This window comes from Narcine bancroftii, chromosome 12 (assembly GCF_036971445.1).
Source record: "Narcine bancroftii isolate sNarBan1 chromosome 12, sNarBan1.hap1, whole genome shotgun sequence".
Classification (NCBI taxonomy): Eukaryota; Metazoa; Chordata; class Chondrichthyes; order Torpediniformes; family Narcinidae; genus Narcine; species Narcine bancroftii.
This window is the reverse complement of record NC_091480.1, coordinates 78,254,471-78,281,861: the sequence shown is the minus strand read 5'-3', so window position 1 is coordinate 78,281,861 and position 27,391 is coordinate 78,254,471. Positions and strand designations below refer to the sequence as shown.

The 27,391-nt window shown below is 38.7% G+C and overlaps 2 protein-coding genes across 14 annotated transcripts in view; one reads left to right on the top strand and one right to left on the bottom strand.

The window, feature by feature from the left end:
• Positions 1-21,288, top strand: part of LOC138747621 (rho GTPase-activating protein 23-like) — a 263,779-nt gene extending 242,491 nt beyond the window's left edge. For 7 of the 8 annotated variants that reach the window (XM_069907014.1, XM_069907013.1, XM_069907015.1 and 4 more), the window contains 2 exons: positions 8,352-8,383; positions 13,121-21,288. In XM_069907014.1, the coding sequence (XP_069763115.1) occupies positions 8,352-8,383; positions 13,121-14,824 (1,736 nt within the window). In that variant the 3' untranslated portion in view covers positions 14,825-21,288. Of the gene's footprint in view, positions 1-1,324; positions 1,426-8,351; positions 8,384-13,120 lie in introns of all 8 variants that reach the window. The other variant, XR_011347582.1, reaches the window with a different exon arrangement.
• A 1,682-nt stretch (positions 21,289-22,970) lies between these two features.
• The window catches only part of LOC138747620 (SRC kinase signaling inhibitor 1-like), a 227,458-nt gene continuing 223,037 nt past the window's right edge, over positions 22,971-27,391 (bottom strand). For 5 of the 6 annotated variants that reach the window (XM_069907008.1, XM_069907005.1, XM_069907004.1 and 2 more), the window contains one exon: positions 22,971-27,179. In XM_069907008.1, coding sequence (XP_069763109.1) covers positions 27,177-27,179 — 3 coding nt within the window. In that variant the 3' untranslated portion in view covers positions 22,971-27,176. The remainder of the gene's footprint in view (positions 27,180-27,391) is intronic. The other variant, XR_011347581.1, reaches the window with a different exon arrangement.

Here is a 27,391-nt window from a genome sequence, read left to right as displayed (position 1 = left end):
CTGAATTTGAGATTTTCAAGTCAAAGTAATTGCTTTGCTTGGCTACAAGCAAACTATTGGCTTGATTTCTTGAATAGAATTTTTTCTATTAGCACTAAGTAATGTGCATAATTTACAATTATATGAAGGAATTTCCATGGGTTTTTGGGCATTACAATGTTTACAGCCTATCCACGTTATAAGAAATTGTTTACATTCATGCCCATACTTGTAGGTTTTCAAATAAACAAGAGATTTTAACAATCTATTAAGTCACTTACATGTCATTTTAACACATGATTTGGCATGCCATGACATTGTTCAAATATCTCTACCCAATGTGTAAGTTGCACACTTGGTTCTTGCATAGTTCAGTGCAAACCAAATATATCCTGAAGTCATAGGAATGGGATTAAGCAATCAACATTTCAGTTCATTTACCAATGTAAACCTGATGACTTTGGTCATTTCCCAGTCATTGCATTGGTGCCAGGCTCTCTGGTGAATCAAGCAGTCCTTTTTAATATTCCCTTCAATATTATTATCTCGAGAAACTGGGAAGAATAAAACGTTTTTTTTTAATTTAATGTGGCCAGGATTCCAGATAGTAACAGTGGTGGATAGCAAGCTTGCAAAGAATTATCCTCCTGTTCACAACTAATTATTCAAAGTTCATCTGAAAGTCGCTTTTGAAATGGCATTTTTTTTCACTGATGAAATCATAGTGGCTCAGCTGCAAGAGCAGTCACAATTTCACTTGTGAAGCATGCCCTGCCATGTAATATTTGCAGTGCCAGGAAAGTCTTTTCACATCAGTTATAAACAAGTTGGCTGGTGGCCCAACTATTGGTGCTGGCTGAAGCAGCCATGTTCAGATTCCAGTCTTGGCTGACATTAAATGTTGGATCTTCCTCATGCTGTCAATCCTAGCCAATGGAATGCAATGTTGAGGATTAGATGAAGTGCATGCTTGGCAAATGGGCAAACTGATCTTGGAATGAAGCTTAATGTTCTTGATCTCTGCTATTTTAATGTAGGTTTTTAACTTGTTTTCAATAAACGAGTCAGTATCCAACTCCAGATTGTCCAGAGAGAAATTTCAAATGAGCCTGCCAAACATGCACATGAAGGCAACACCCACTGGAATTATGGGTTTAGTTATTTTTCAGCCAAAGTATTTAGGTTATTGATGATCCTCTTGAAAACATTATGAATCATACGATGTTTGCATCAATTGTGATTTCTATAAGCAGCATTGCATGTGATCTGCTGTATGTGAATGATTTTAACTCATTTGTACATTTTAAAAATTCAAAAAATTCAAACCAATGATTTACATTTTCAGCAGAATCTGGTACAATGGCTGATGAACATTCAGGCTGTCCAGGAATGGCTTATACAATGATCTGAAAATTGCATCAAAACAGGCGCCTTTCTTTCTTTTATGTGTGTTCTCTTTAGGTTTTTACTGCATGTGCTCTTCTAATAGCTTTACTGGCCTATCTTTGCTGACACCATTGTCGTCGAGTGAAACCAAAGTACCATTTGTGAATTTCTAAATACCCTTAATTGTTATAACAAGCTGTTGTAATGTTTGAATGGAATATCTTGGCGTGCAAATTATTTAAACATTAAAAACTTTGGAGAGTGGTTGAAATTGGGCTGATTTGTAAAGTACAAGTTAATTCTGGTAGTAATTAAAATCCAGTTTCGTAATAGCAAGCAAATCAGTAAAATCAGGATTATTGGTCTTTTTTTTAGTGAGTGTTCTGAACATCCTGCATTTATAACTGTAAAATATCCAACAAGTGAAGAGTCTTGCTTATCTTGTTCTGGTGTATAAAAAAAGTGTGCCTTGGATAGTTTTTGTGAAGGACGTCTTACTAACAGAAGGTAGAACCGGGAATTCTGTATTTTTTTAAAATTATTCTCTATTTGAGCCATAGGCGACAAACCCAGCATTTATTGCCAATCACCAGATAGAACTGAGGGGCCAGCTGAGCTACAACATTTAAGAATCACCTAGTTGATTTGCACAAAGTCCCAACTAGGTGAGAGAAGCATGCTTCCCTCCCAATAGAACATCTCTGAACCGTTGGGTTTTTACAATAATGCAAACAATTTCATGTTCGCTTCACATTTTTGTTACATTCTCAAACTAGTGGAATTAATCTTAGCTGATCTCTAGAACATTAACCCAAGCCTCGATCATTAAGTAACATGACCACTACAGTACTGTATTCCCATTCTTTGTCTATGGATAAAGGCTGTTGGCTTGTTAGTTCATAGCAGATCAATCAAACTGCTCCAATCTTAGTCTCACTGCTTAGCCCTGCACATTTTGCCCTTTCAGAAACAGAGCTAGCTTCATTTTGAGTGATGCATTTGTATTTCCCCTGATCTCTGTCCAGTGCATTCCAGACCATAACAACTCATTAAATGAAAAAAAAAATTCCTCATGTCAGCTTTGGTTCTTTTGCCACTAGCCATTCCATGTCCCCTTGTTCTTCATTGATCTGCTAATGGTAATAGTTTCTCTCTATCCACTTTGCTCATACCCTTCATTTTAATTACGTCTCCTCACAGCCTCCCCTATTCCAAGGAGAATGACCCCAGTTTATCCACATCACCAACATCTTCCATCCAAGGCACCATTTCGTTTTTTTTTCAAAACTATTTGTATCTTTCTTAAAGGATGGCACTCAGAATTGGAGGCAATCTTTGATTTCCATCCAAAATGATATTTTATGGAAAGTATTTTATGACTTTCTGACTGTTATACTCGAGGCATCTTCCAGAAGCCTATTTGCCACCTTCAGAGAATTATTTAATTCAGTCTAGTAGCCTTTTAAAATGATTTGTTTATTTATAAATCTCATTTCAAAATTCAATGTTTTTTTTTTAAAGTTGGTAAGTATAGAATTTTTGACAAAGGAATAGAAGCCCAAATTGCTCAGACTGGTGATGTAACAGCCAAGGTGAGGGATGAAACGTAGCTGTTAACACTTGTGTGGAATCATGGGTATTTCAAACAGGAATATCTTCCATCCATTTCACAGTGGAAGGTTCCCTCACACCATGTTAAGTTGCAAGCAGGCAAACCTAAATAGGAATCTAGTTATTTTTAATGAACTATAAATAATCTGTGTTCTGAGCTACATACGAGGGATAAGGCTGAGGAAGTTGAGGAATCGTAGATTTTTTTGCTGTTCTTTTCCAATCTCCTCTCTGTGTTGGCTGTTTCCTTACAATCTCTCTACTATTTCTTGTTTTGAAAGCAGACCTCATGGAGAAATAAAACTGGGTATGATCTAGCTCCTCTGTTGTAATGTTCTGTTAAAAAGAAATGTTTGTTCATCATGAGAAGAGAGTGGATGAGACTCGGGTCTGTGCATTATCTGCAATAGTGTGTTCATGCTCCAAAAATGCACAAGCATGAACTGGCAGGTTTAAAGTAAACACAAAATTGCATTCATATTTTTTTCAGCAAAATTTGCTTTTGAATGGCTGAGTTAATGTCTACTTAGTATTTTTTTCTGTTATACATGTAAGACATTAACTTAGCTTTTAGTATATTGGAACTCTCAGTAAAGTAATTCATCCAATTATTTTATGCTTGGCCTATTCAGAAGTTATCCCACCTGGAAGTGTTTACCTGTGCTGTGTAAACATTATACAGCTCCTGCTTGCATGCAACATGAACTTACGGATGATTTTCGGAGATCCATCCATTCATAAATAAACTCTGCCCAAACAATTAACAGAAAAATGAAACTTGGCATTGTCCAACAAACTTTGGCTATAATTTACACCTAATACATATAACCATAGAATTATATTTGCAGTTTTATTAGATATAAAATTAAATACTGCATATTTTTCCATCCCCCGACTCCTCCTGGCCATCTCACTTCAATGTAATTGAAAAAGTTTTAATGCCTTTTTTTTGCCATTTGGCACTAAATGGAACAGTCCTCTTGTTTCTCTTGAAGTTTGTTAGCTTCTGGTATTGTACCAGATTGTATTCCAAAACCCACATCACATCCACTCTTCCTTATGATTGTGGTTGCAGTTACCAACTCATGCAGAGTGTAAGCTATAGAATGGCAGTTGTAGGATTATTTATTATTGACATCATGAGAGAGTCCTTTCCTACTTCTTGGCAAGTATCAGAACTATTGGGGTGGGCACTGGAATGCACAGCAGCTACAGATAATTGTATGGAGATATTTGTTGCATACCACAAGTCTCACACCTGACCCATGCACTGGGCTGATGGAATGTTTATTATAGAAAAGGTTACAGGCCTCATATATTTCTAATTTGGTTCACGGAATCAGTGAAAGTAAAGACAGTGAGACTATCCTTTATCCATGAGGTTTTGTGATAGGTCAGTTACTGAACCAATTGTAAGTAAGACATTGCTTTAGATTCTAAAGTTCTATAGAAAACTATCCATGTAATTTAAAAAAATCTACACCCAAGATTGGACCTTCTATCAACATGTCCTTCATGTTTCTTTCTCTATGATTCAAGAATAGAGGAACATTGTTAAAAAACAAAATTAATATAAACTTTTGGTAGTGAATTGCTGACACACCCAATCGACCTTTCCCAGTTAATGTTCATATCATAGCAGTCATTCATTATTTATCAAGGACAAACTTGTTTAAACAAGTTATAGACTTGGAAAGCTCCGAGTCTCCAAATGGAGTCAAGAGATGTCAGAATGCTGGTTGCCAAGTCAGCATAGTTATTTCATCATATTATTTCACCTTATTTTAACTGCATCACTGGTGGATATATAAGCTGGTGTTGATTCAGTTGTTTGACTTGTTTTCATCTTCCCTAGAAGAGGGTGGACAAGATGAGCCATGGTGGCCAGTCCAATATTTTATGTGAATTTTAATATTCCACCCCCCCCCCCCCCAAATTTGATGTGTTCCCACAACTTAATACAATTAAAAATATAGTTATAATTTAAAAGATCATAGGGTAGCATTTTCATTGAAAAATGCATCAGATGCTATTTATCCAATTAATTTTTAACAGACTTCTTTGAGTATCGGGTACTTTGTTTGAGTATTGACCCTTCTGTAATTTTGTTCTTGTGAGGTGATGATAGAGCAGAATATTTCACTCTGCTGAGGTAGGAGGTTTAAAAGTGTAATCCATTGTTTGTTTAGTTGGGGAAAACCTTTTAAAGAGGCAGGTGTAGGTTTTTAATATTTGGAGAATTTTTTAAGAATATAGTTTGCACTCTGCCTTAATTCCACTACTTTTTCGTGCTTCATTTCTGGCTTTCTTGTCTGCTGCGTGAAGTCCTAATATTAACAATTTTAATTGAGAGAAGCTTCGCTTTATGTGAACAATATTTCATTCTCTAAATTTGAATCCTCTAACCTTGAAACAGTATTGACACGGCGAGAAATGAGCAACATGAAAACAAAACTTGCTTGTGGATATATTTTTCTCAAATTAATTCTTTGAGCTTTCTTACTTTGGGTGAATTTTTAAGAGAGAGCAGTTGGTCCCTAATTCTGGTTCGGCCATTGAGAAAAGTTACCAGGAAGCTATGTAGCTCCTAAATAAGAGATAATTATCAGATGAATTTCCCTACTCTCTTGTACTATTTCTTTGGGAGTTATACACAATACACCCTAGGTTTCTTTCCTTGGAATTTCCTAAATTCTATGGCTCAGGAGAATCAGCTTTTGACTCAGTAAAGTTTCTATTACCCTTAGAGATATTTTCCCTGTTTATGGAGGACATTTTCATTCTCCACTTTTCATTAACAACTTATACAGACCCCAGCATGTTGCTGGGTCTAGAGGCCTTGAGGTATATGGAGGGGTCAGCTAGATTGGCTCCTTATTCCCTCAAACATTGGATGCTGGGAGCTGATCATATAGGAGGTTTATTTATATGAAGGGTGGGGATAAAATGAATCCTCACACTCTTTTTCTCAAGGAAGACAAACCTAGAACTAGTGGCCATTGGTCTAAGGTGAGAGGGGAGAGATACAAGAAGTACCAGAGGAGCAACCATTTCATTCTGCATCTGGAATGAGCTGCCAGAGGGAACTGTGAAAGTGGGCACAAATTCAGCATTCAAAAGCCATTTGGAAAAATATATGGATAGGACGGGCTAAGAAGGATACAGATCAAATGCAGGCAAGTGGTATGAGCCCAGAATTGTCAGCTTGGAGGAGTTGGGCCAAAGGCCCTGTTCTGTGCTCTATTACTCTGACCTTGTTGTTCATTTAAAATGGAGTGTGTTTACTGAAGTTTTGCAGCCAATGCTATAAAATAGTTATGTAAATAAAAAATTATTTTGGAATTTTAAAGTGTACATTAATATTAAAAATTGAAGGGCTAGGTAATGGTGACTTTAGACATTGTTTACCTCCCAGGATTTGAATTTACATCCATTCACTGAGGCTTCCATGTAAAATGAGTTTTAAGACCATTCTAATCCAGAGCTTGGGTGCAGGCCACAACACAAATAACCAATCTCTGAATTAAAAGGTCTTGTTTAGATGACTGATGTGGAACATGAAAAAATTTATACTGGGTAATTTGAAAAGAACTGATAGGTAGTTAGAGTGAGATAGTTAGAAGGATGTTTATTCTCTCTTTGGCTTCCCAGTTACCTAAACTGGGTGCTGACATTTGGTGCCAAATCGAAACATTCTAATCCAATGAAATATCATAGTTAAAAAAAGAGCATGTACATTCTGAGAGATTTATCTATCTGAATGTATAGCTGATCTTACTGATAGCAGTCACTGAATTATTAATGTTCTCGCATAAATGATTCTTCTGAATATTTGGTGTTAAACAACATCTCGCAGATGATTAGACTTTACACAGAACACAGAGGAACGACTTCCAACTCTCCTTGGTCTGTCCATGTGTTAGTTGTCCCAGTTTTAAACATAATGAGATCCAACTCCCTTTCACAGCCTTGGAGCCCCCAAAGCATTCTGTGGCCAATTAAGTTATTTTTGTGATAGGATTCCCACTACTAGTATCCAGATGAGTACTTGAATCCCTAGGTGTATAAGGATGTTTTTTCCAGGTGCTGCAAGATGGCCTTATTGTGGATGGGTCTGCACTGGTTGGCATGGATGGGGTTGGTTGAGTGGTCCATTTCCATGACTGTCTGAACATAGCAATTCACTCAATAGGATTTAGAACCATGTGTACTTATCACCTGTACGTGTCCTGTATGGCATAATTTCTCCTGCATGCTATGATCTTGGGATTTCAGAATGGTGTGAGTTGGTTTGATGCAAAATGTAAGTCTGTCCCTTAATCAAAAGCTGTGAATCTTGCTGGTGGGGCTTGGAACAGGCAGCATGCAGTATTGTATTGCACCATCTTGTGGGAGAGTTGATATTGTCATGCTTCAATGGCAAGCTTCTAATTTATGATGAAGGATAGGGGCCTACAGGGAGCTAAATCTTTCCCCACAGAAGGAGGCAGAAAGAGCAAAGGGAACATAAATCCGGTAAAGATGTACCTCACCAACTGAGTGACACTGATCAGAATCTGGGCCAAGAGTGTATGTAGTATGTAGGATTGGTGTATGTAAGAAGTTGCAGCAGGAATAAAGTAGATTGCTAAACAATGCCTATTATAGATTCTGAGAAATCATTTTGCTAGGCTTCACTTCAGCGGGAAGATAACATGTTGCTACTCACTGTAACAGAAATGTTGACCAGATGCCTGTTGCTGTCAATGTTCTAAGGTCCAGAAACAACCAGTGAGCAGGATCTGTATTAACAATTAATTATAGTTAGTTTCTGATGGGCTTGGCTGAATGTTTGTGTTGGACTTAATGTGAGCACCTGTTGAATAAATACACTTACGTATAATCAGAGATTTGCATTTTCAGGCTTTGGATGTTTGAGGTGAAATATTTTGTGAAAGATTGGAGGTTGTAAAATTTGCTGCACCTAAATTGCTTTAGACTCTATGTTCAAATGTTTATTCTTCTTTTCCACCAGCTTTGGTGACTTAAATTACATCTTTTGGTAGTTACAATAACTAAACAAAAAACAAATCCTCATAACTGTGTGTCTGTGGTCAATTTATTTCATCACATTCTCCAGTTTTAAGCATAAATTCTTCAAAACATTTAGAATGACCAATATTGACAATAAATGCTGAAAATGCAAATAGGCACATAATTTTGAAGGTCATTGCCATGCTGTGATTTCCATGTTGCAGAGAGTGCTGCTTCTTTGTGGCCTGTTACGTTGGCTATGTTTTGTCATGTGAATTCTAACCCATACCATTAATCATGTTGCAGTAGTAACTAATAAAATGAGTAGCTCCTAATTGATGTTATTTTTGTTGACCTTGCAGACTCAACCACTAGTGATTCAGCAAAGTCTAAGGTAAGGATTAAAATACTTGGTGATTTCAGTAATTCAACCTTTTTTGCCATCAGCTGTGTCCATTACTTCTGAACATTCTTCTGCTAAGCATCAAACATGTCAACTGAATTGACATATATTTTCCATATATCCAAACTGCATTGGAATAAATGTCGCGCCACTTTTTAAAAAGGGATGTAGGCAGAAGACGGGTAACTATCGGCCAGTTAGCTTAACGTCTGTAGTCGGAAAAATGCTTGAAGTTGTCATTAAGGATGAAATAGCAAGACATTTAGAACGAAGGGGTTCCATCAGGCAGACGCAGCATGGATTCAGAAAGGGCAGGTCTTGTTTGAAAAACGCTGGAGTTCTTTGAGGATATAATGGGTGCGGTAGATAGAGGGGAATAAGTTAATGTTGTATATTTGGATTTCCAGAAGACGTTTGATAAAGTGCCGTACAAGAGACTTAAAAATAAGATACAGATGAATGGAATCGGGGGGAGTATAATGGCATGGATGAGGATTGGTTAACTGACAGAAGGCAGATAAATGGGTGTTTTTCTGATTGGCAGACAGTGGGAAGTGGGGGGGCCGCAGGGGTCAGTGCTGGGCCCGTAGCTGTTCACAATTTACACTGATGATTTGGAAGAGGGGACAGAGTGTCGTGTGGCTAAGTTTGTGGATGATACTAAATTAAGTGGAAAAGCAAATTGTGGAGAGGCTGCAGAAGGATATAGTTGTTAGGTGAATGGGCAAAGGTCTGGCAGATGGAGTACAACGTTAGTAAACGTGAGGTCATCCACTTTGGCAGGAAAAATAGAAAAGCAGATTATTATTGAAATGGTGAAAGACTGCAGCCTGCTGTAGTGCAGAAGGACTTGTGCATAAGTTACAAAAAGTTAGGTTGCAGGTACAGCAGGTTATTAAGAAGGCAAATGGAATGTTGGCCTTCATCACTAAAGGAATTGAATTCAAGAGCAGGGAGGTCAAGCTGCAACTATGCAAGGTACTGGTGAGGCCGCACCTGGACTACTGGATGCAATTCTGGTCTCTACTTGAGGAAGGACATATTGGCCTTGGAGGCAGTCCAGAGGAGGTTCACCAGGTTAATTCTGGAGATGAGGGGGTTGACCTATGAGGGGAGATTAAATCATCTGGGATTATACTCACTCAAATTCAGAAGAATGAGAAGAGATCTTATAGAAATATATAAAATTATGAAAGATAAAATAGAGGCAGGAAAATTGTTTTCACTGGTAGGTGAAATTGTCTAGGTATCCACAGCTTTCGGTGAAACAAAGTTCTAAATTTCTACCACCCACTCATCGCTAAAGAATCCAGCATTTATTGTACAGTATTAAGGGAAGGGTAAGTCAAGATGAGATCAATGGCTTCCCTCATCTGATGGACTTGTATCTGATCAGGAATCGCCATTCAACGCATCTGCTTTAAACATTTTCAAAGGATTAAAAATCCTATTAAACAACTGAGAATTTAATCTGTGTGAACATTTATTTGGTCCCATTAGACGACTAAATTGGGATTCCAGTTGGTTGAAGCTATATGGATGGTGTCCAAGTGATTGCCAATCAAGGGCTCATTTCCAGCATTAATCAATTTGAATAAATATGGCCTGAGAATATGTTTTAGTAGGAATTATTTATTCTTTCAATTAGAGCTTATTTAGTACAATTATCACTGCAATTACTTTTTAAAAAATGATGTAGGTTCTGGATGCCAGTATGACTATAAGAGGTACACAAAAGACACACATGGGATGGCAGTAACATTGCATTTTAAAGACCTGCACATTATGGAAAGTGAAGACATCATGAAATGTTATTGCTCTGAGCTTCTTGAAGGAATGAATGAGTTAGTTGCTGCTAGCGTCATAAGGACATAAGAAATAGGAGCAGGAGTCGGCCATCCGGCCCATTGAGCCTGCTCCACCATTCAATGAGATCACGGCTGATCTGATCATTGACTTATCCCCACCAACCTGCCTTTTCCCCACATCCCTTAATTCCTTTTTTTATGTAAAAATCTATCTAACTGAACCTTAAATATGTTTAATGAAGTAGCCTCAACAGTTTCCCTGAGTAGAGAATTCCACAGATATACTACTCTCTGGGAAAAAAAATTTTCTCATCTCCATCTTAAATCTACTCCCCTGAATCTTGAGGCGGTGTCGCCTAGTTCAGAGATTTTTTGGTGGATAAAAATGCCAAGAACTGCAAGAGAAAAGGGAAAAGAAATTAAGTTGAGATCAGATCAGTCATAATTGAATTGATCTTGAAGTGCCCTCTTCCTGTTCCTAGGCTTCTAATTGATAGCTAGCAAATAAAAATCTGTTTTTAAATAATTTGATTTACTTTCAAATTCAAGAAAGGCACAAGAAAATTATGGTATTGTTTTTAGTGATAGTCTGAAAATGGAAATTGCTCATGAGGTATTTACAAGTTTGAAGAATTAAAGGCAAACTTTGGTGCATTTATTTTGAACTTTAAGTTCCAATATCATATCAATAACAGTTTTCCAAATCTGACTATGTATGTATGTTATAGGCTGGATCATAATTAGAATAAATGCATTCTGGTCAGCTCTGAGTTGCATTTTCCATCCTATTTTGTCCTACACATACATTCAGCATGGTACAGCCTGCAGTCCATGCCACACAAATACCCCAATTAACCTACAATCCCCTTACATTTTGAAGGGTGGGAGGAAGCTGGAGCAGCCAGAGGAAATGCACCCTGATGTGGGGAGAAGCTACAAACTTCTTACAGATAGCGCGGGATTCGATCCCTAGTCGCTGACGCTGTATTGGCATTGCGGTAATCATTACACTAACTGTGCCGGCCAATCATTTTGATTGATTGCATTGGATTTGTTATCATGCTGCGTCCAACTGGCTAAACAAATAGTGTTCATTTCTATCAGAAGTGCTAGCACAGGTTTAACTGTAGGGTTTGCCTTCGTGAAATTGCTGGTACTCTGTAATCATTTCCCTGCTAGTCTGAAATGTAATTGCCATTTCAAACTAGCATATGCTGTAATAATCAATTCTTAGAGGTGGGATCGCACAGATTCTATCACCAATGTGTATATGTACAGATGGTCGTTTAGGATGACTGTGATTGGCTGAGAGTGTAGCCATGCCTACTGACAGGTCTTCAAGGGTTGCTCCTAGCCAGACCAGGTCATTCTGGACTGGTCGACCTACTTGTGATACGCTCCAGTCTTTTGGTTAATAATAGCCTTGGTTTGGATCAACAAGTCTTTGGTTCTTTCGAAGTGCATTACAAGAGGACTTTATGTAAAACATGGAATGCAAGAGAATAGGGAGTGATGATAAAATAATGAGAACACCTCTTGAACCACCAGAATGCTCCCAAGGCTTCATTCACCCCTGCGGATCTATGACCTAACTCCACTTATTTACCTTGTCCCTATATTCTTTACTATCTTGGTTAATGAAAATTTATCAATCTCAGTTTGAAAATTAACCATACACTGTGTATCCATTGCTGTTTGTGGAAGAGTTCCAAGTTTCTATCCGCCTTTGCATTTTTTAGCTTAATTCTTGAAAGACATTGCTCTAGTTTATTGATTTGCTCATCAGTGCTGGATTCCTCAAGCAGTGGAAGTAATTTCTCTCTGCTTCTCCTTAATAGCAATTAAATCATTGCTCATATATCCTCTTCCTGAACTCTCATTGTCATTTATTATCATAGAGTCTTGGTAGCACTTTGGTAAATCACTGCTAAACTTCCTGGAGAACTTGTATGTGGAGGGGAAGTTGTAGATGAAGAGCTCCAGTCCATTGATAATCTGAGCTTAGTTTCCCTGGTCATCACAATATGTAGTGAGATCTCTTGAACTGTGAAGATCTTGTAAATTCCCATGCTGACTTCCATTCAATAATCCGTTCATTTGTTTTCATGTGGTATTTAAACTGCTGAAAAACTCTCTAAAACGAAAGGGAGTGCACTTTAAATAGTTGTGTGCTGGGATCTATCTCTCTCCACACACACACACACACACACACACACACACACACACACACACACACACACACACACACACACACACACACACAGAAACCCCTTTGTGTGCAAGAATAATTAAGTAATCAGAGATGATTTTTTTTGCACTAGACATGCTTTATCATTGATTTTATGGGGATACTGTTGTCCCCAATATGGCTACAGCCCCTTTGTGTAATTGTGGCGTGGTTACCATAGTGGTTAGCGCAACGCTGTTACAGGGCCAACGACCCGGGTCCGAATCAGATGCTGTCTGTAAGGAGTTTATACATTCTCTCCTTGTCTGTGTGGGTTTCCTCCTACCCTTCAAAATGTGCGGGGGATGTAGATTAATTGGGTGTAATTGGGCAGTGTGGGCTCGTGGGCCTGTTACCATACTATATGTCTAAATTCATTTTTTTAAATTAAATTTTTTGTATTGCATACAAGTGCTAGTGGATTTCCAGTATAGCATAAAATTGGTCAGTTCACAGTTAGAAGTTAACATTTTGGGGGGAAAAATCTTTAAAAAGCTCATTCCTTTTGCTCTTCAATTAGAAAGTAGCTACATTTTTTAAAAATTGCCTTTGATACAAGCAGACATAAATGGCATTTTCTTCCTTAAATCTCCACTCTGTTAATTTGTTTTCCATCCTTACTATACACATATTTTCTGTTCACAATTAGTTAAGTCATTGTTTAGGAACTAATTTTATTTTGTTCAATTCTAGGGATCGTGGGGGTCTCGGAAGGACCTGTACCACAGGGAGCTTGTGATGTCAATCTTTGCAGCGGCCAACCGTAAGAGGAAGAAAAAAGAGGCAAAAGTGCTTGAAAGTAGCACAGATGATGATTCAGAACATGAACCTATTAAAGCAATTAACAAAGAGAGATTATTGGACAAGAAGGAAAGAGACAGAAAGAAGGATGCAGCAGGAGAAAAAGAGAAGGAGTATGGAAATAGCAGGATCAGAGGGATGGTGCCAACTCACCAACCCCTTGCTAGTAAAGAAATTCAGACAAAAGCAGGAGAACCTAATCGTTCCCACCAGCACTGCAATCAGACAGCTCGATGGGAGAATATGAAAGCTAATTTGGATTCTTCATCTAAACCTCTTCTCAGCCCATCTTCAATGGGCACTGAGCATTCATTCAAAGAGGTGACCTCTGCCAAACTTTCAGATTCAGATCGAAGAAAATATACAGGTGATCAAACAACTACGACTAGTGCCCAGTGTTGCAATAGTAGTGAACTGTTCTCCAAAAGTCCCAAGCTGAAGATGTGGCATACCCCCGAGATGGATCACAGGGAGATGATTCCCACCGATGCCAGCTCAGTTGTTTCAGGGTATTCCACCATTTCGTCCATCATGACCACCCTGGATCACAACTTCTGCTCTGAGGTGCAATCCATTGCAGAGAGTCGGGGCGATGAAGCCGATGACGAAAGAAGTGAGCTCATCAGCGAGTGTGGAGGTCAGATTGAAACAGACAATGAAAGTGGCTACCTGACACGCATGCTGCCAGGCAAAGCTTCGAGCTCGCAGCAGGCAAGAGGCAGGTTTTGTCGCCGAGAGTCAGACAGCAACACAAGTTCTGACAGGGAAGGGATCACAACACAGAAGTTAAGCAGTACACCATCTTTTAACTCCCACAGATTAATTCAATGTGATACTTTGGCGAGAAAGAAATTGACCAAACCAAAAGGAGCAAATGAGCCTGCTGCAAAGATCAATGAAGAAAAAGAGCCTTCAGGGTCAACAAATCTGTTTGATAATTCAAATTGCCCCAATTCCACCAAAAAACATAATTTTCTCAAGAACGACTCTAATACGGAAGATCTGACCAAAGCACCAAAACGAAGTCTGACTGATCAAACAAAAGTTCGGCTGAAAACGTCCGCAGACGATATGTTTGGGGTAGGGCTGAGAAAACAGAGCTCTCCTGAAACTCGGAGAAAGAAGAACATCAGAAGGAGACACACAGTGGTGGTACAGAATGATTTATCCGAGTTTCACTTCAGAGACTGGAAAGATAATGAACTGGAAAGCAAGGACAGTAGCCACAAGGAGGGGAAACTATCTAACATAACCCAGTTACGGAAGAAAATTGACTCCTGGGAGGCTTCTGATCCAGAAGGAAATGTGCAGCTGGATTTAGAATCAAAACCCAAGGAAATATCTAGATCAGGTGATCCTGATTCACAGTATTGTTCCAGTCATCCAAATGAAAATTTTCAATCCAAACAGCCAGCATCCAATAATAAGATTTTGAGTAGTAATACAAGCTCGGAGCTTTCTCAGCCAGCTTCACCATCTTCCCCAGCAGGTAGCTCAGCATCGGGTCAATTTAGAGACAGTGACTCAAATTCATCCAAGTCTACAGGCATAAAGGCTCAGAAACCTCTAACTTCTCGATTTCATCAGTACCTTTGATGGAAATTGGTTAGGGCTAAAACATTCAGGAGCTGAGCCAACATATGGATTTACTCCCTCCCACCCCCACATTTCCCCAGGATCAGGTTGGGAAAACTGTTTGTTGGTAACAAAAAAAATCTCTCCTTTTCTTTAAATATGTTTCATGATAGAATTTGGCAGTCCCAGCTGAACTGACTTTTTTAAAACCATTTTCTATCAACTTCCATTCACTTAAACCCTCTTCATTTTATAGAAAATTGAAAGACTTGGCTGCTTTGTAATTTTTGAATTCTCATTAGTTTTCTACAGGGGAATATGCAGAACAGACATGAAAATACATACTTCAACTTTTAAGCCAAAAGTACCAACAAATAATTGCTGGAATGTACTATTTGAAATAAAATTCCATTTCTGACCAAAAAAATGGCCAGATATCTCTGCAAATTTGACTGATTTCCTCGAGAAGCTCCAACAGGAGTATCCGAATTCCTGGAAAATGGTCATTTCTCACAGGATTCCATTGGCATCTATTGACACAGTGAGGTATCTGTGTGTGGTGCCCTGGGATGTTCCCAGAACATGCACTTGTCTCAGGAAATGTGGCTGGTTCTTTGAAATGCCCTTTGCTGGAACTGCAAACTAAAATCAATTCCTGCTTCAAATACAAGATCACCACATCTAAAAAACACGGATTAGCAGAATATTGCTTGAGTGAAGGATCTGTCCCCACATGCTTATCTCTTCACAGTCACGGATACAACTAGTGTGTTTAAAGTATTAAATGTTTACGACATAGGATTTAATAGCACAGGGCTGGTTAAAGTGGATGTGGGCTGAAGGGCTATCTGGTTGCAGAATTTGAAAGGACCTTGTTGGCCACAAACAAGTTGTTGCTGGTTTTGCAGTTATAATTTTTTTAATTGCTTTGCTAACCAACCATGCTTTGGTACAATGTATCTTGGTTTCCTGCACTTCATTAGACAACTATAGTGATTGACCATCTTTTCAACCGTGTTTGCACGGTGAACATGTTGCTCCCAGTTTCAGTTACCCAATAGAAAGGGAAAGATTTGAGATAAATGGAGCACTTAAAGCCACACATATTTAAGAAATAATTCCAAGTACTATGTACAAACTGTTACGAACTTCAGTATTTCTTTTCTTGACGAGCCTTAGTGTAGCTTGGCCTCATAATGAATCTTCTTTGTTTTGCGAACCAATCCTCCTTATTTTGTTCATTTGAGTTGATACTGTTTCTTACTGACTCCACAGTACTCCAACAATTAAAATTTGGCCCATTCGGAGCAAACTCAATGGAATGTCATTTTAGAAGATTTTTATTTGTGAGAAAATTTGATCATTGTTTTTCAAACGTATTATAATTTTTCTCCCTTATCCTTCTTGAATTTTATCTCCACTGAACATAATCCTTGGTTAACAATGAGCTCAGGTTGACTTGATTTTTAGCTCTGCTGTTATGTGAATGCTTGCTGTGTGGAAAAAGGATAGGCAGGGTATCCATCTAATATTGGAAATTAATCTCAATTATAGATCTCTGTGTTCAGTGGCTCTTGAGATGCCACATGTTGGGTGTAAATTCATGTCATGTCTGCATAATCCTAATTTTGGCAAATTTCTGATTAAAATAACAGTCAGATTAAAATGTTACTTTGATTGGTGTCAATCACTTTCATCTCAGATCTCACATTAGCAGGTCGGTTAGCGTGCTGTGTGACTGGTTTGCGGGCATCTCAACAGCCACAGATTTCAATGTGTTGGGAGTAAAATGAAACAAGATGCAAATGGTTAATGGGTGTGCAGCACTTGGGCTACAAATTACTTCAGAGCTCATCTGTCCCACTGTCGCAACTTCATTGGAGCTGAGCTAGAAATCTTGATTGTGCGTTTCAGTTGTGGTTACGCTGCACCACCAGCTTTACAACGGCGAACCAGGGAGCAGTTTGGGGGTAATCATTTCAGAGATGAGTAAATATATAAAACAATAGATGAATTAAAAACAAGATGCTGGAAATACTGAGCTGACCAGGCCCCACTAGGCATGACCTGACCTGTGACCAGGCCCCACCAGGCATGACCTGACCTGGGACCAGGCCCCACCAGGCATGGCCTGACCTGGGTATTACCAATATTTTCTGGTTTTTTTAACCATAAGTGAGATTCTTCCACCCTTGGAATATGCTATGACTTGCTAGTTGTTATCAAATGTGGTTTGCTTACACATTAGGGCTGCTTTAAATATGTTCTATGGATTAGATTAAATTAGAACATTTCTTTCTGTCTCTGCGATTAATGATTTCTTCCTGGTTATAAGCAATTTTTGTTCTAATCAAATTAACTTTCTGCTATTTAACATCAGATTTAATTTTAATTATGAAGAAATCAATTTATAAATAGGATAAATTTATTTTCTGCTTTTAAAAGTAGCTATGCTTTTTACTACAATTAATGCACTAATCACTAAAGTATTTATATTTTGTACATTAACAAAGATTAGAGCCAAACTAACAAGTTGAGATTTTCTTTATTTAATTAAAATGCCAATCTTAAGGACACTCTTTCTGTATGAAAATGTTTTGTAACCCATTTTATTGGTGAGGGGGTGAGGCTGGAGAATTCTAGATCACTTTTATCCAGGTATAATCCTGTCATATGTTGATGGATATTGGTGGAACGAGCTCAGAAGTAGGATTATATTTTAAAATCTTTACCAGACAGATCTTTCTGAAAATAATACAAGAACACAGACTTTTAAAGCCTTATTTTTAAAAAGCAAATGAAGTAGAACTTTATTTTCATTGTAATTACAATGAGAGGAATTGTGGCAGCACTGGTTTACAGCAGTAGATGGGGATTGTGGCGCAATGCCCCTTCTATTTGTACCACAGACTCGCAGCTTAAAGTTGGGAGTGTAGAAATGTAAGCAGTTCCTAATTCCTGTCACAGCAGCTCTTTCAAAGTTTTGGTTCAAGTATACACTAACTCCACATCCTTCGCCTTCCTGATGTGGCAGCTGAGGTCGACTTTCTCGTGTCAGTCATTTCTCCTTTATAATATATCGAGCTGTCTCTTCTCAGCTCCACTCAGCAAAAGAAAAGCAGATGTTTTCTTTAACTGGGAACCATGTTTATTATTTTATTCAGCTGGGAAAAGACCTTGCATTTCTTCATGCCCAGTTGCTTCTTAACAGTTCACCCAAAACAGCAGGATGTGTAAGCCTCGCTACAATTCTTGAACATTTAATAAGCGCTCCACCGATGAAGATATCTTTTTGAATATGAAATAGATTCCACCGCAGCATTCAACCTGTAGTGAGTTCTGTGCCCTGGCTGGCTTGACATTACCCAGCAACATCAACATTAAACCTCTATCTCAGTGCTGTTGTATTTCTTTATGCTCAGTGGTATCAAATGGCTTTATCCAGCAGAAAAGCGTAATGCAACTGCACACCATTTCTTTTACCCTTGCCTCCTACCCAGAGTCTGTTTCTTGTGTGAAGAACTGTCTGACATTTATCCCACATACATGGTTTTCACTAGTTAAACCAATATGTTCTGGCTTACCTATCCCCAAAGAGATATTCTGGATCTATTTACTACTTCATTTTGCTCACTTGCCTTTGTGATGCTCAGACGAGAAACTGTTGTTTGTTAAATATCCAAGAGTAGAAATAAGAATTTATAGTCAGTTTTAGAGAACTCAATCAAAACACCAGAGCACTGACTGCCAAATTATTTTTTTCATTGCCACAAGGAATATATGTAACAAAATACATCTCTTTCTTAATAATTCAATTTATAAAAATCTGCTTGATGGATCATCCACCCACGTTCTCACAAAGTCTAAGTTTTGCTTTGCTCTGTTGAATCTTTTCTCAGATATCATTTCATGAGTTTCTATGTACAACTGCATCCTGGAAGAAGAGAGAGAAAGGGTGTTGGGGTGAGAGAGAGAGAACGAGATGAGCTATTTATTTAGAAGTTTTAAAAGTATTACTGCATTCCTGTGGCATTCTCTTTAAAATTAATATATTATACTGAGTTAGCAGTTAGTAATAAAACATTCTGGGATGGAGAGTGCTGTAGTTTGTTAGCCAATAACAGCATTTACACGCAGCATTTTCATTGCTACAAGAATTGAATCCAATGGTCTAACTTCCAGTTTTTGAAAGCATTCGTATAAACCTCCCCCCACCCGTGAAGAGGGAGTATTGATTTTATAGGCTTGTAATTCTCCTGATTTTGACTTGAAATGTTCAAACCTTTCACTTTTTGTGGCTATCTGAATCTGTTTGCATTGTTACTATTTAACTTAAGAGAATGAATCGAAGAGACAGTTTTGCAGATGATGTTAAAAACAGTTCACTGGGGAGAGAATACCAAACACTGGCTCCTGATGTTTTGGTTTTGCTGATGCAATTGGGCTATATGATTTTCTATGGTTTTGTATTAAAAGTTGCGCATTTAACCTCAGTGTGTATGTACATATAAATATATATAATATATTTTTGTTGCATTGTTTACATTCGTGCTTCTGTGAACAAATTTTTGTTTCCACTGTTACTTGAATTTTTAATGTTCGATACTTTTGCTCCACAGCTTACTCAGGTCGAATTAAAAACTCGGTAACATGCAAATCGTTAAAAATGCATTTTACAAATTGTTTAACCAGAGCACATCCTGTGCTGCCCTGATTTTGCTTTAATTGTTTTTGTTATAAATACACATTGGATAAGGTCTAGGAACAGTCAGAACATCACAGCACAAATTGGTTCTCAAGACTAGAAAACAAGGACTGAATGATAAATCAAGTATTATCCAATATTAATTTTAGAAATGAGTTCTCAGGATTTTGCTTAAATCCAGATAAAACTGATACTTTATAATTTACTGTGCAAAAATGGATATATTATCATTTCTTACTTTTCCCCCACAATAATGGAACATGCCTGCAATTCTATTGCATCTTTAAAATGGCCTGTGGTTCTTTACAATCGGCTATTCTTGTGCTGCGGGCCACTATTCTTTCTCAGATATAGTGTATGCAGCACTAGGGGTTATGAGGGTGAACCTCTCTTGAAGTTCAGGTCACGCAGCACATCCTCTCTTGAAGTTCAGGTCACGCCAGCACATCCTCTGTGGAATCCAGTTGTGGTTCATGCAGCAGAAACGTGGCTTTAAAGTGAGGATTGCATCACCACCCAATGGTATCAGATACAAGAACATCCTGCTGAACCATTGTTCTCCGGTGTTAAGACCAAGGTTTGCCAAAAATTATCTTAACAAAATATGAATATTTCTTACTCATTATTTTTTAAGTACTTGGAAATATTTAGTGGTTTTTGAACATATTTTCTTCATCAAATCTCTGAAATTGATCACCACGTAATGTGCAAATGCACCTTAAAATAGGCCAAGTAGCTTAACAGATCTAGACGCATTGTAAGCTGCAATGTATTTACCCATTTTTCCTTTATTTACCTTTTTCATGGAAGATGCCTCGTTTTTGCAAATCCATTTTTTTTCACGACAGGATTCCAGCTGGGATTTATGTTAACGCAACTTTTAACATTTTTTAAATTTAACTACAAATCTTGCCTAGTTATAAACATGTTTCTTTTGTGTGTGTATATATATATATATATATATATATATATAATTTTTTTTTTTTAATTTTGTTTCTCTCAGCCAACATTGGAAAGGCTGAGAGAGTTGTGTGCGTAACATCTGATGTGGTGTCCTTCATTTTACACACTGTGCCACTGACTGGCTGTTTGGCTTTATCCTCCAATATTTCAAAACACAGTGCCAAAGTTAAACCACCTTGATTCTGAGCATCTTCATTAAGTCTGTGGAAGGGAAGTGGGTTGAAACAAGAGTTCAGTCCAAAATACAACACTGAGGTGGGAATTTTAGTATTCATAGCCCATAGTGTAGATCAAGGGAAACTATGTTAAATCAAGAAAATTATTAATTCATGATATCGGAATGGAGATGCTGTATGCCATACTTTTCCAGTTTTCCTTATTATTTTGTGTGGCTGTTTACCTGCAGTATTTTGAGCGATTGTTTGACAAGCGAGAATTTCAGTGCTTCCATTTTAATCCAAAAATTCAGGCATTCCAATGGAGCATTGAACCATGCTGTCAATGTGACCTCCTTCCAATTTACAATATGCTGTTTATTAAATGACACAGATTTGCTGTAAAGTTAACTGCTTATTTTGTAAATATGTTCGTGTCAACTCTGACAAAAGCTGTGTAACATAGATTATATATATAGTGTTTAATTAAAACAAGTTTCTTTTACCTCTTTGTCAATTGGCTGTAAAAGAACAATGTGGTATTGTTAAATCCTGCATGAACTCCTGGAGTTTACAACTGCAATTGTACATGCAAAATGCGATGCTATAAATAATGCACCATCCTATTTTATAATAATGAAAATAAACTGACGTTCCCTCCAGTAAGACTAGTTTGCCATTTATTTTATTACTTGAACATTGATGCTGGTGTTACTTATGGGTCGAGAATGTTATTCTGCAAAGATGGGATTTGAGACACTGAGGCCACAAAGTGGAATTATTATGGCACAGACTAGTTGGAGTTTGTGTTTAGTCAGGGAACATTGAAGAGTTATTGTGTTTCCCAATAAAGTATTTTCCCTTTCAATGAAATGATTGTGCGTGACTCGTGTTTCACCCTATTCGGACCAAAGCAAGGGGACAAATGTAAAAGAGGTAAGAGGGGCAACTATTTCACACACAGAGCATTGGGTACGTAGAACAAGCTGCTAGTGAAAGCTGTAGAGTTGGGTACAATTGTGACATTTAAGCAGGTACTTGGATCAGTCATTATTGTCACACAGTGAGGAAAAAGGCTCTTTGGCCTAACTTGCCCAAGCCAACCAAGGTGTTCCACCCACACTAGTCTCACCAGCCTGCATTTGGCCCATATCCCTAAACCCATGTATCCATCCAATTTTTTAAATGTTGCAATAGGACCTGCCTCAACTATCTTCTCCAGCAGCCCATTCTGTACAAAAATGTTCAGGTTTCAATTCAATTTCACCCCCCACTTTAAACCTCTGTCCTCCAATTACCAATTCATGATTTAGGAAAAGAACAGTTTGGAGGGTAAGGTCTAAACAAGGGCAAATGGGACCTCAGATAGGCCACCTGGTTGGGCCAAAGGGCCTGTTTGGTGGTCTAACTCTTTTGAAAAATACTTTTTTTTGTGACAATCTACTTTTGCTTCTATAATTTTATATGCTTCCATCAGGTTTCCCCCGGCCTGCAGTAAAGACAATTCAAGTTTGTCCAACCTCTCCTGACAACAAATATTCTAATCCAGGCAACATGCTGATGACTCTCCGCGCCATTTCTATGCTACTGGAACAGTATCCACGATCCTCCACATGCAGCATAGCCAAAGTTTATTGAAGCAGCAACATGGCTTCCAGCCTTTTATACTCCCCCGCCCTGACCATGGAAGGCAAGCATGTTGAACACCTCCTTACCACCCTATCCATTTTCAGGGAGCTTTAACTTTCAGTGCTCTGAAGGGTCCTGCCATTTTACTGAGTACTTTTACATTTGACCTCCCAAAGCCCAGCACCTCCCACTTGACCAAACCCTAACTGTCCATTGCTGCAAATGGTCTTTATCTGCAACTTACTGATTACCTTTCCTGCCAAATTATTCTAATGGCATTACAGGGAGGGTGTAGATGCTTTGGAAAGCAGACAAGAGATGGACCAAAATGTTGCCTGGATTGGAGGGTATGAACAATGGGAAGAGGTTGGAATTATACATCAAGCTGCTTGGAAAGCAGTGTCGTACGTGTGAATGATCCTCTAAAAAGAGTGGCCTTTGTGCAATTGAATTTGAGAATGGCTGGTTTCAGCAAAGAGATTGTCTGGTTGGTACCAGTAGCAACACCAATGCTCTCATCAAATTGAACAATAAAATCCACAGAGATTACAGTGAGAGAGAAATTCTTCATCCAATGAGCTAAACCCTTGAATGCAGAAAACCTTGCTCCGACAGTGCAGACTGTTGAAGTCAGAATCAAAACTCGAAAATATTTAAACTGCTTTGCATGACTGGAATCAAGAAACACTAGAAAATGAGGGGAAATCCAAAATGCTTTTACAAAAATGCAATTCCTTTATTTCATCTTTTCACAGAAACCACATTAATTACAGATTGTCATGGCATCAACTCTCAGCACATATCTCACTACTCTACAAATGGAAGATCTCCGCTTACAAAAAACTCTGTCGTTATGCTCAACACAATAACCAATCACAGCTCTGACTGATAAATCAGTAAAGCCCCATGCACCAGGAGAGAAAAAAATAAGCACAGTCTATAGACAAAAATGTTCCTATTGTACTGTATCAAGATTTTCACATTCTTTATTTCTTTAGATTAGAAGATTCACAAACAGACACTAATCCAGATGCATCGTGCAGTTTCTTAGCATATACATGCATATTATTTAGAACCTTTTATTATTTAAAAGCAAGAATAAAGTGGAGTTTGTAATGTTTTACATGATTGCTGACACATTGTTCAGTAAAACTATGAAAACTGTCACGTTCATGTAAAAAAAAATTAATGCATAAAAAAGGCAAAAAAAGGCATTTTATAGTTTTTCACTTTTACATTTTGCTTAAATAGAATTTTTAAACTTTTCTTCTTCTAAACACACACTTTATATACACCTTGAAACAATAGTTGCCTTTGAATCGAATGAGGAAGGATAAAGTTCCGAGCTGACAGACATTCACAGCACATTCAATCTTACTCCAAAGCCTAAACAATTTAAACAGTAGGTGTGAAGTCAACCATCTGGCCCTCTCACCATTCATTGGCTTTACGTTGGATGTGACTGTATAAGGATTTGCATCCCCCCCCCCCCCCCCCCCCAACCTGTTTCAGTGAAGGAAGTGAATTAATTATCAGGATATTCAAAAATATAATAAAAAGTTTTCCATTTCAGTTGTTTCAACTGCGAATGATCTTTAGGAAAAAAGTTTAAGTGTGCCCAGGGTGAGGTAAAATACTGAGAAAAGATCAGTGTCGGGAAACAAAGCTTTGTATATTTTTGAATCCAGAATCAGCCATTATTCTTATGCATTGTGAGGAATCCCCAGTTGTGTTTTGTTCCAATTCTCCTGGTGCTGCTACCCTCACTGACACTCTTGGAAAGCTGAGATGAAACATTCAGCAGGAGAAAGCCTGCCCTACCTCAAGTGCTTTGCATCGAGAATAAGAAACCTCAGTTTGACCTGCAAGTTACCTTCACTATTGGTTGTAATCAGCCAATTTCCAATTGCAGACTGCTGCAGTGAAGTTTAAACAGCTTGGCAAGGTGGTATTAATAAAAGTTAAAGCAGAAGCAGTTATCTCCCTGTTTTCACTCCCTGTCCCCAAGCAATTCTGACCACTTTGCAAACACTGCAATCTAATCATTCAGGGCTTTTCAGAATTGCTAAACATTATTTAATTGTTTTTTCGAAGTACAAATTTAATACAGTCATTTTTTCTGACTCACAATGGTCTTTTCCTCAGATAAAGATTGTGAAACATTCAGTAAAGATTCTAAACCTTGCAAGATCTGTGGGATTATTCCTCTCTCATTGAGCACAGCCAGACCTAGGAATGAATTGATTCGGGCTAATGGATCGAATTTTAATCAGTAACTGCTCGAGACCACCTGGATGGTATGTGTTATCTTTCACTCACATGGTTGAACACATTTCAAAAGGGTTGTAGGCACAGAGAATACCAAGTAAAGCAGATATTGCATTAATTCTCAATTCAAATACGTAAGAGGAAATGCATTCCCCTCATCAGCAGGACCTTGTTATCACTAGTCACAGGGACAGTGGGTGGGGAGACTGCTCATCCCTGCATTGAAATATAAACTAGTCTACAAGGGAATCTGCCCTTAATTTATTCTCCATCTCCTGAAGTATAGACGGAAGACATTCAATTGGCTTTCCAGTGTCAAAGAAAGCGCTGGAACTGAAATTGAAAGCTCCATTCCCGGTCTTGATGCAAACATTGAAAACCCTTTCAATTAAACTTGTTCACAGAAAGATCTGTCTCAGTTCTTTGAAGAAGTTTTGTTTTAACAGAATCAGCAAGGGGTGCTTGTCCCTGTGAGACAGTCTGGAGAAAGGTCGGCTGTGAATGGGAACTCATTGGTTCAAGTCTCCAGAACCATACCCTCCCTCACAAGTCACATTCAAACTGTAATAGTCTTACACAAAAGCAGTCGGATACAATTCACACAAATTCAATACAAAGTGTTAAAAGACTTCACTTAAAATGTACAGAAACTTACTGCAATTCCAATTAATGGCTTTGTGAACATGAATCTTTGTACAAAAACTATTGAAGACAAAATACAAAAGGAATAAGTGAATACATTGACTTTGCCAGTGGAAATAATCTGCATTTCTAGATATTGATTTAACACAAATAAATCATTCTTTGTGTTCTTTAATAACCCTGTGCTTTTGTAAATATTGTTTTTGTGTTTTTTTTAACCTATTTTGTGTGAAGTTATGCAGTTTAACGTGGTTTACCCACAATACAAACTCAACCACTGAGCAGGATTAGACAGCACTGGGGGCCAGTATTTAATGAACATCAAGATACAAACAGTCTTTCAGAGCTACATTGTGTTCCACATGTTGAATGTGGGGGAGACTGTGAGCGGAGGTGGGGGGGGAAGGAAGAAAACAGAGTTCGACCAAGGGAGAGTGGGTAAAAGGCAGCATGGATTTAAACAAGCTAAAGAGAAAATGTTGGAAAGAGTGAGATGACAGGAAGTGAGGGAGAAGGCAAATTAAAGAGCCCTCAATTATTTTTACACTGTACATTCTGTTAGTTAATTACAATTATAACCAGATTGTGCTAATCTTTCATTTACAAAAAAAAGTTGAGTTAAGTTTTATCCTAACATCGACAATAGGGATGCGGGATCACTTGTGCAAACTTGAGGATTGGAGGACAACTGCAGGAACAGGCTAGTTGCAGCTCATTCACACAGCAATGCAGAACCCCTCAAATCAATGGTAGGAGGTCTCCTGAAGCATTATAGCAAGAGTGTTCTCAGACTCTGAGGCAGGGCATCTCGCGCCGTGGTTCTGCCCCTCCTTCCACAGCTAGACTACAACCTGCTCAATGTTCTTGTGTGCAGAAAGAGCTGACAATCTGGCCTCTGGCGTGGAGACTAAGGTGGAGGTGGTGTGGTAGTGAGTGCACCTTCGGGCCTTGTATCTTCCTTCAGGCCTTGTATCTTCCTTCAGTGATGGAACCAACCAGTTCCCAGAGGTGACCGCCATGCAACAGATAACAGGGTTGGAGTAACGTGTGAGAGCTGTTTATACTTATAAAGATGCGGAAGTAAAATCCATAGAACATGTCAAGTGATGAGGATTTTATGTTATCTGTTGTGTGACATAGCTCAGATTTAACATCAAATGTTGTGGTAGGTTTGTAAACTGTAAACTGTTTGTGGTGTTCACACTATTAACACATCTTTGCCTGCACTCGGCATCCTGGAGTGAACGCAGTCACTGTCAGGTTAGTGCTGGTTGAAGCTGCGGTGCCCGTTCTCGGTGAATCAATCCTTCTCTCCACACAGTCCCCTTGACAGGGGAGATGTAGGAGAGCCGGGCGGTGGAGCGAGAAAGAGGCAGGGGCAGGGAGGTTGGGGTGGAGATTATGAGGAGTCTGCGTGAGGAGAGAAGGGGAAGACTGTGGGGAGGGAGGCCAGAGGAGGAGGGAGTAAGCAGGAGGATGAGAGGAGAGAGAGAAGGGATGATACAGAGGAGTGAAGGGTGGAGATGGGAGACTGAGCATGGGGGAGGGGTGAGAGGGGACTGACTGCTGAGAGGATCCTGTGCTTGAAGCTATTGAAATAGATGCTCCTTTAAGTCCCTTGTGAGCCATCTGGATTCAGTAAAAGAGAGAGCAGCAGCAAAAGGATTTTGGGTCAGAATGGAGTGGGTTTCTGTGGGATCGTGGTGAGTGACTGCTTCTACCTACACTGCCCTGACTCTGGGTATGGAAGCAAACAGTTTCAGGGATTGGACATTATGCAGGAGCAATGGCACATTTTGGGAAAAATCAGATCAACAAGGTTGCTTCAGAGAATTTTGGGCCAGGCAGCAGAAGTAGAAATGGGACCCGAGTTCCGGAGCAGCAGGAATGACTGAGACCCAACCCTCACATCCGAGGTCTCATTCGAGAGTCTTGTCAGAGACAGATGACAAACCTTCTGTGCAGAAAACGTCCCATCGTGATCAGAGTGAGAGGTGAAAAACTTTGGACTTTACTACGTCACGAGGAGAACGGCCAAATCAGGTAGGGAGGAGAACAAAAAATCAGCAATTAGAATTTGCATAGGTTCAAAGTTCAAATTTATTGTCAGAGCACGAACATGACATCATATACAGCCCTGAGATTCATTCTCTTGCGGGCGAGGCAGAATGACCACTTAGTAGGAATTGCAAACCATGTTTGAAACATGGATTGCATCAGGCAACA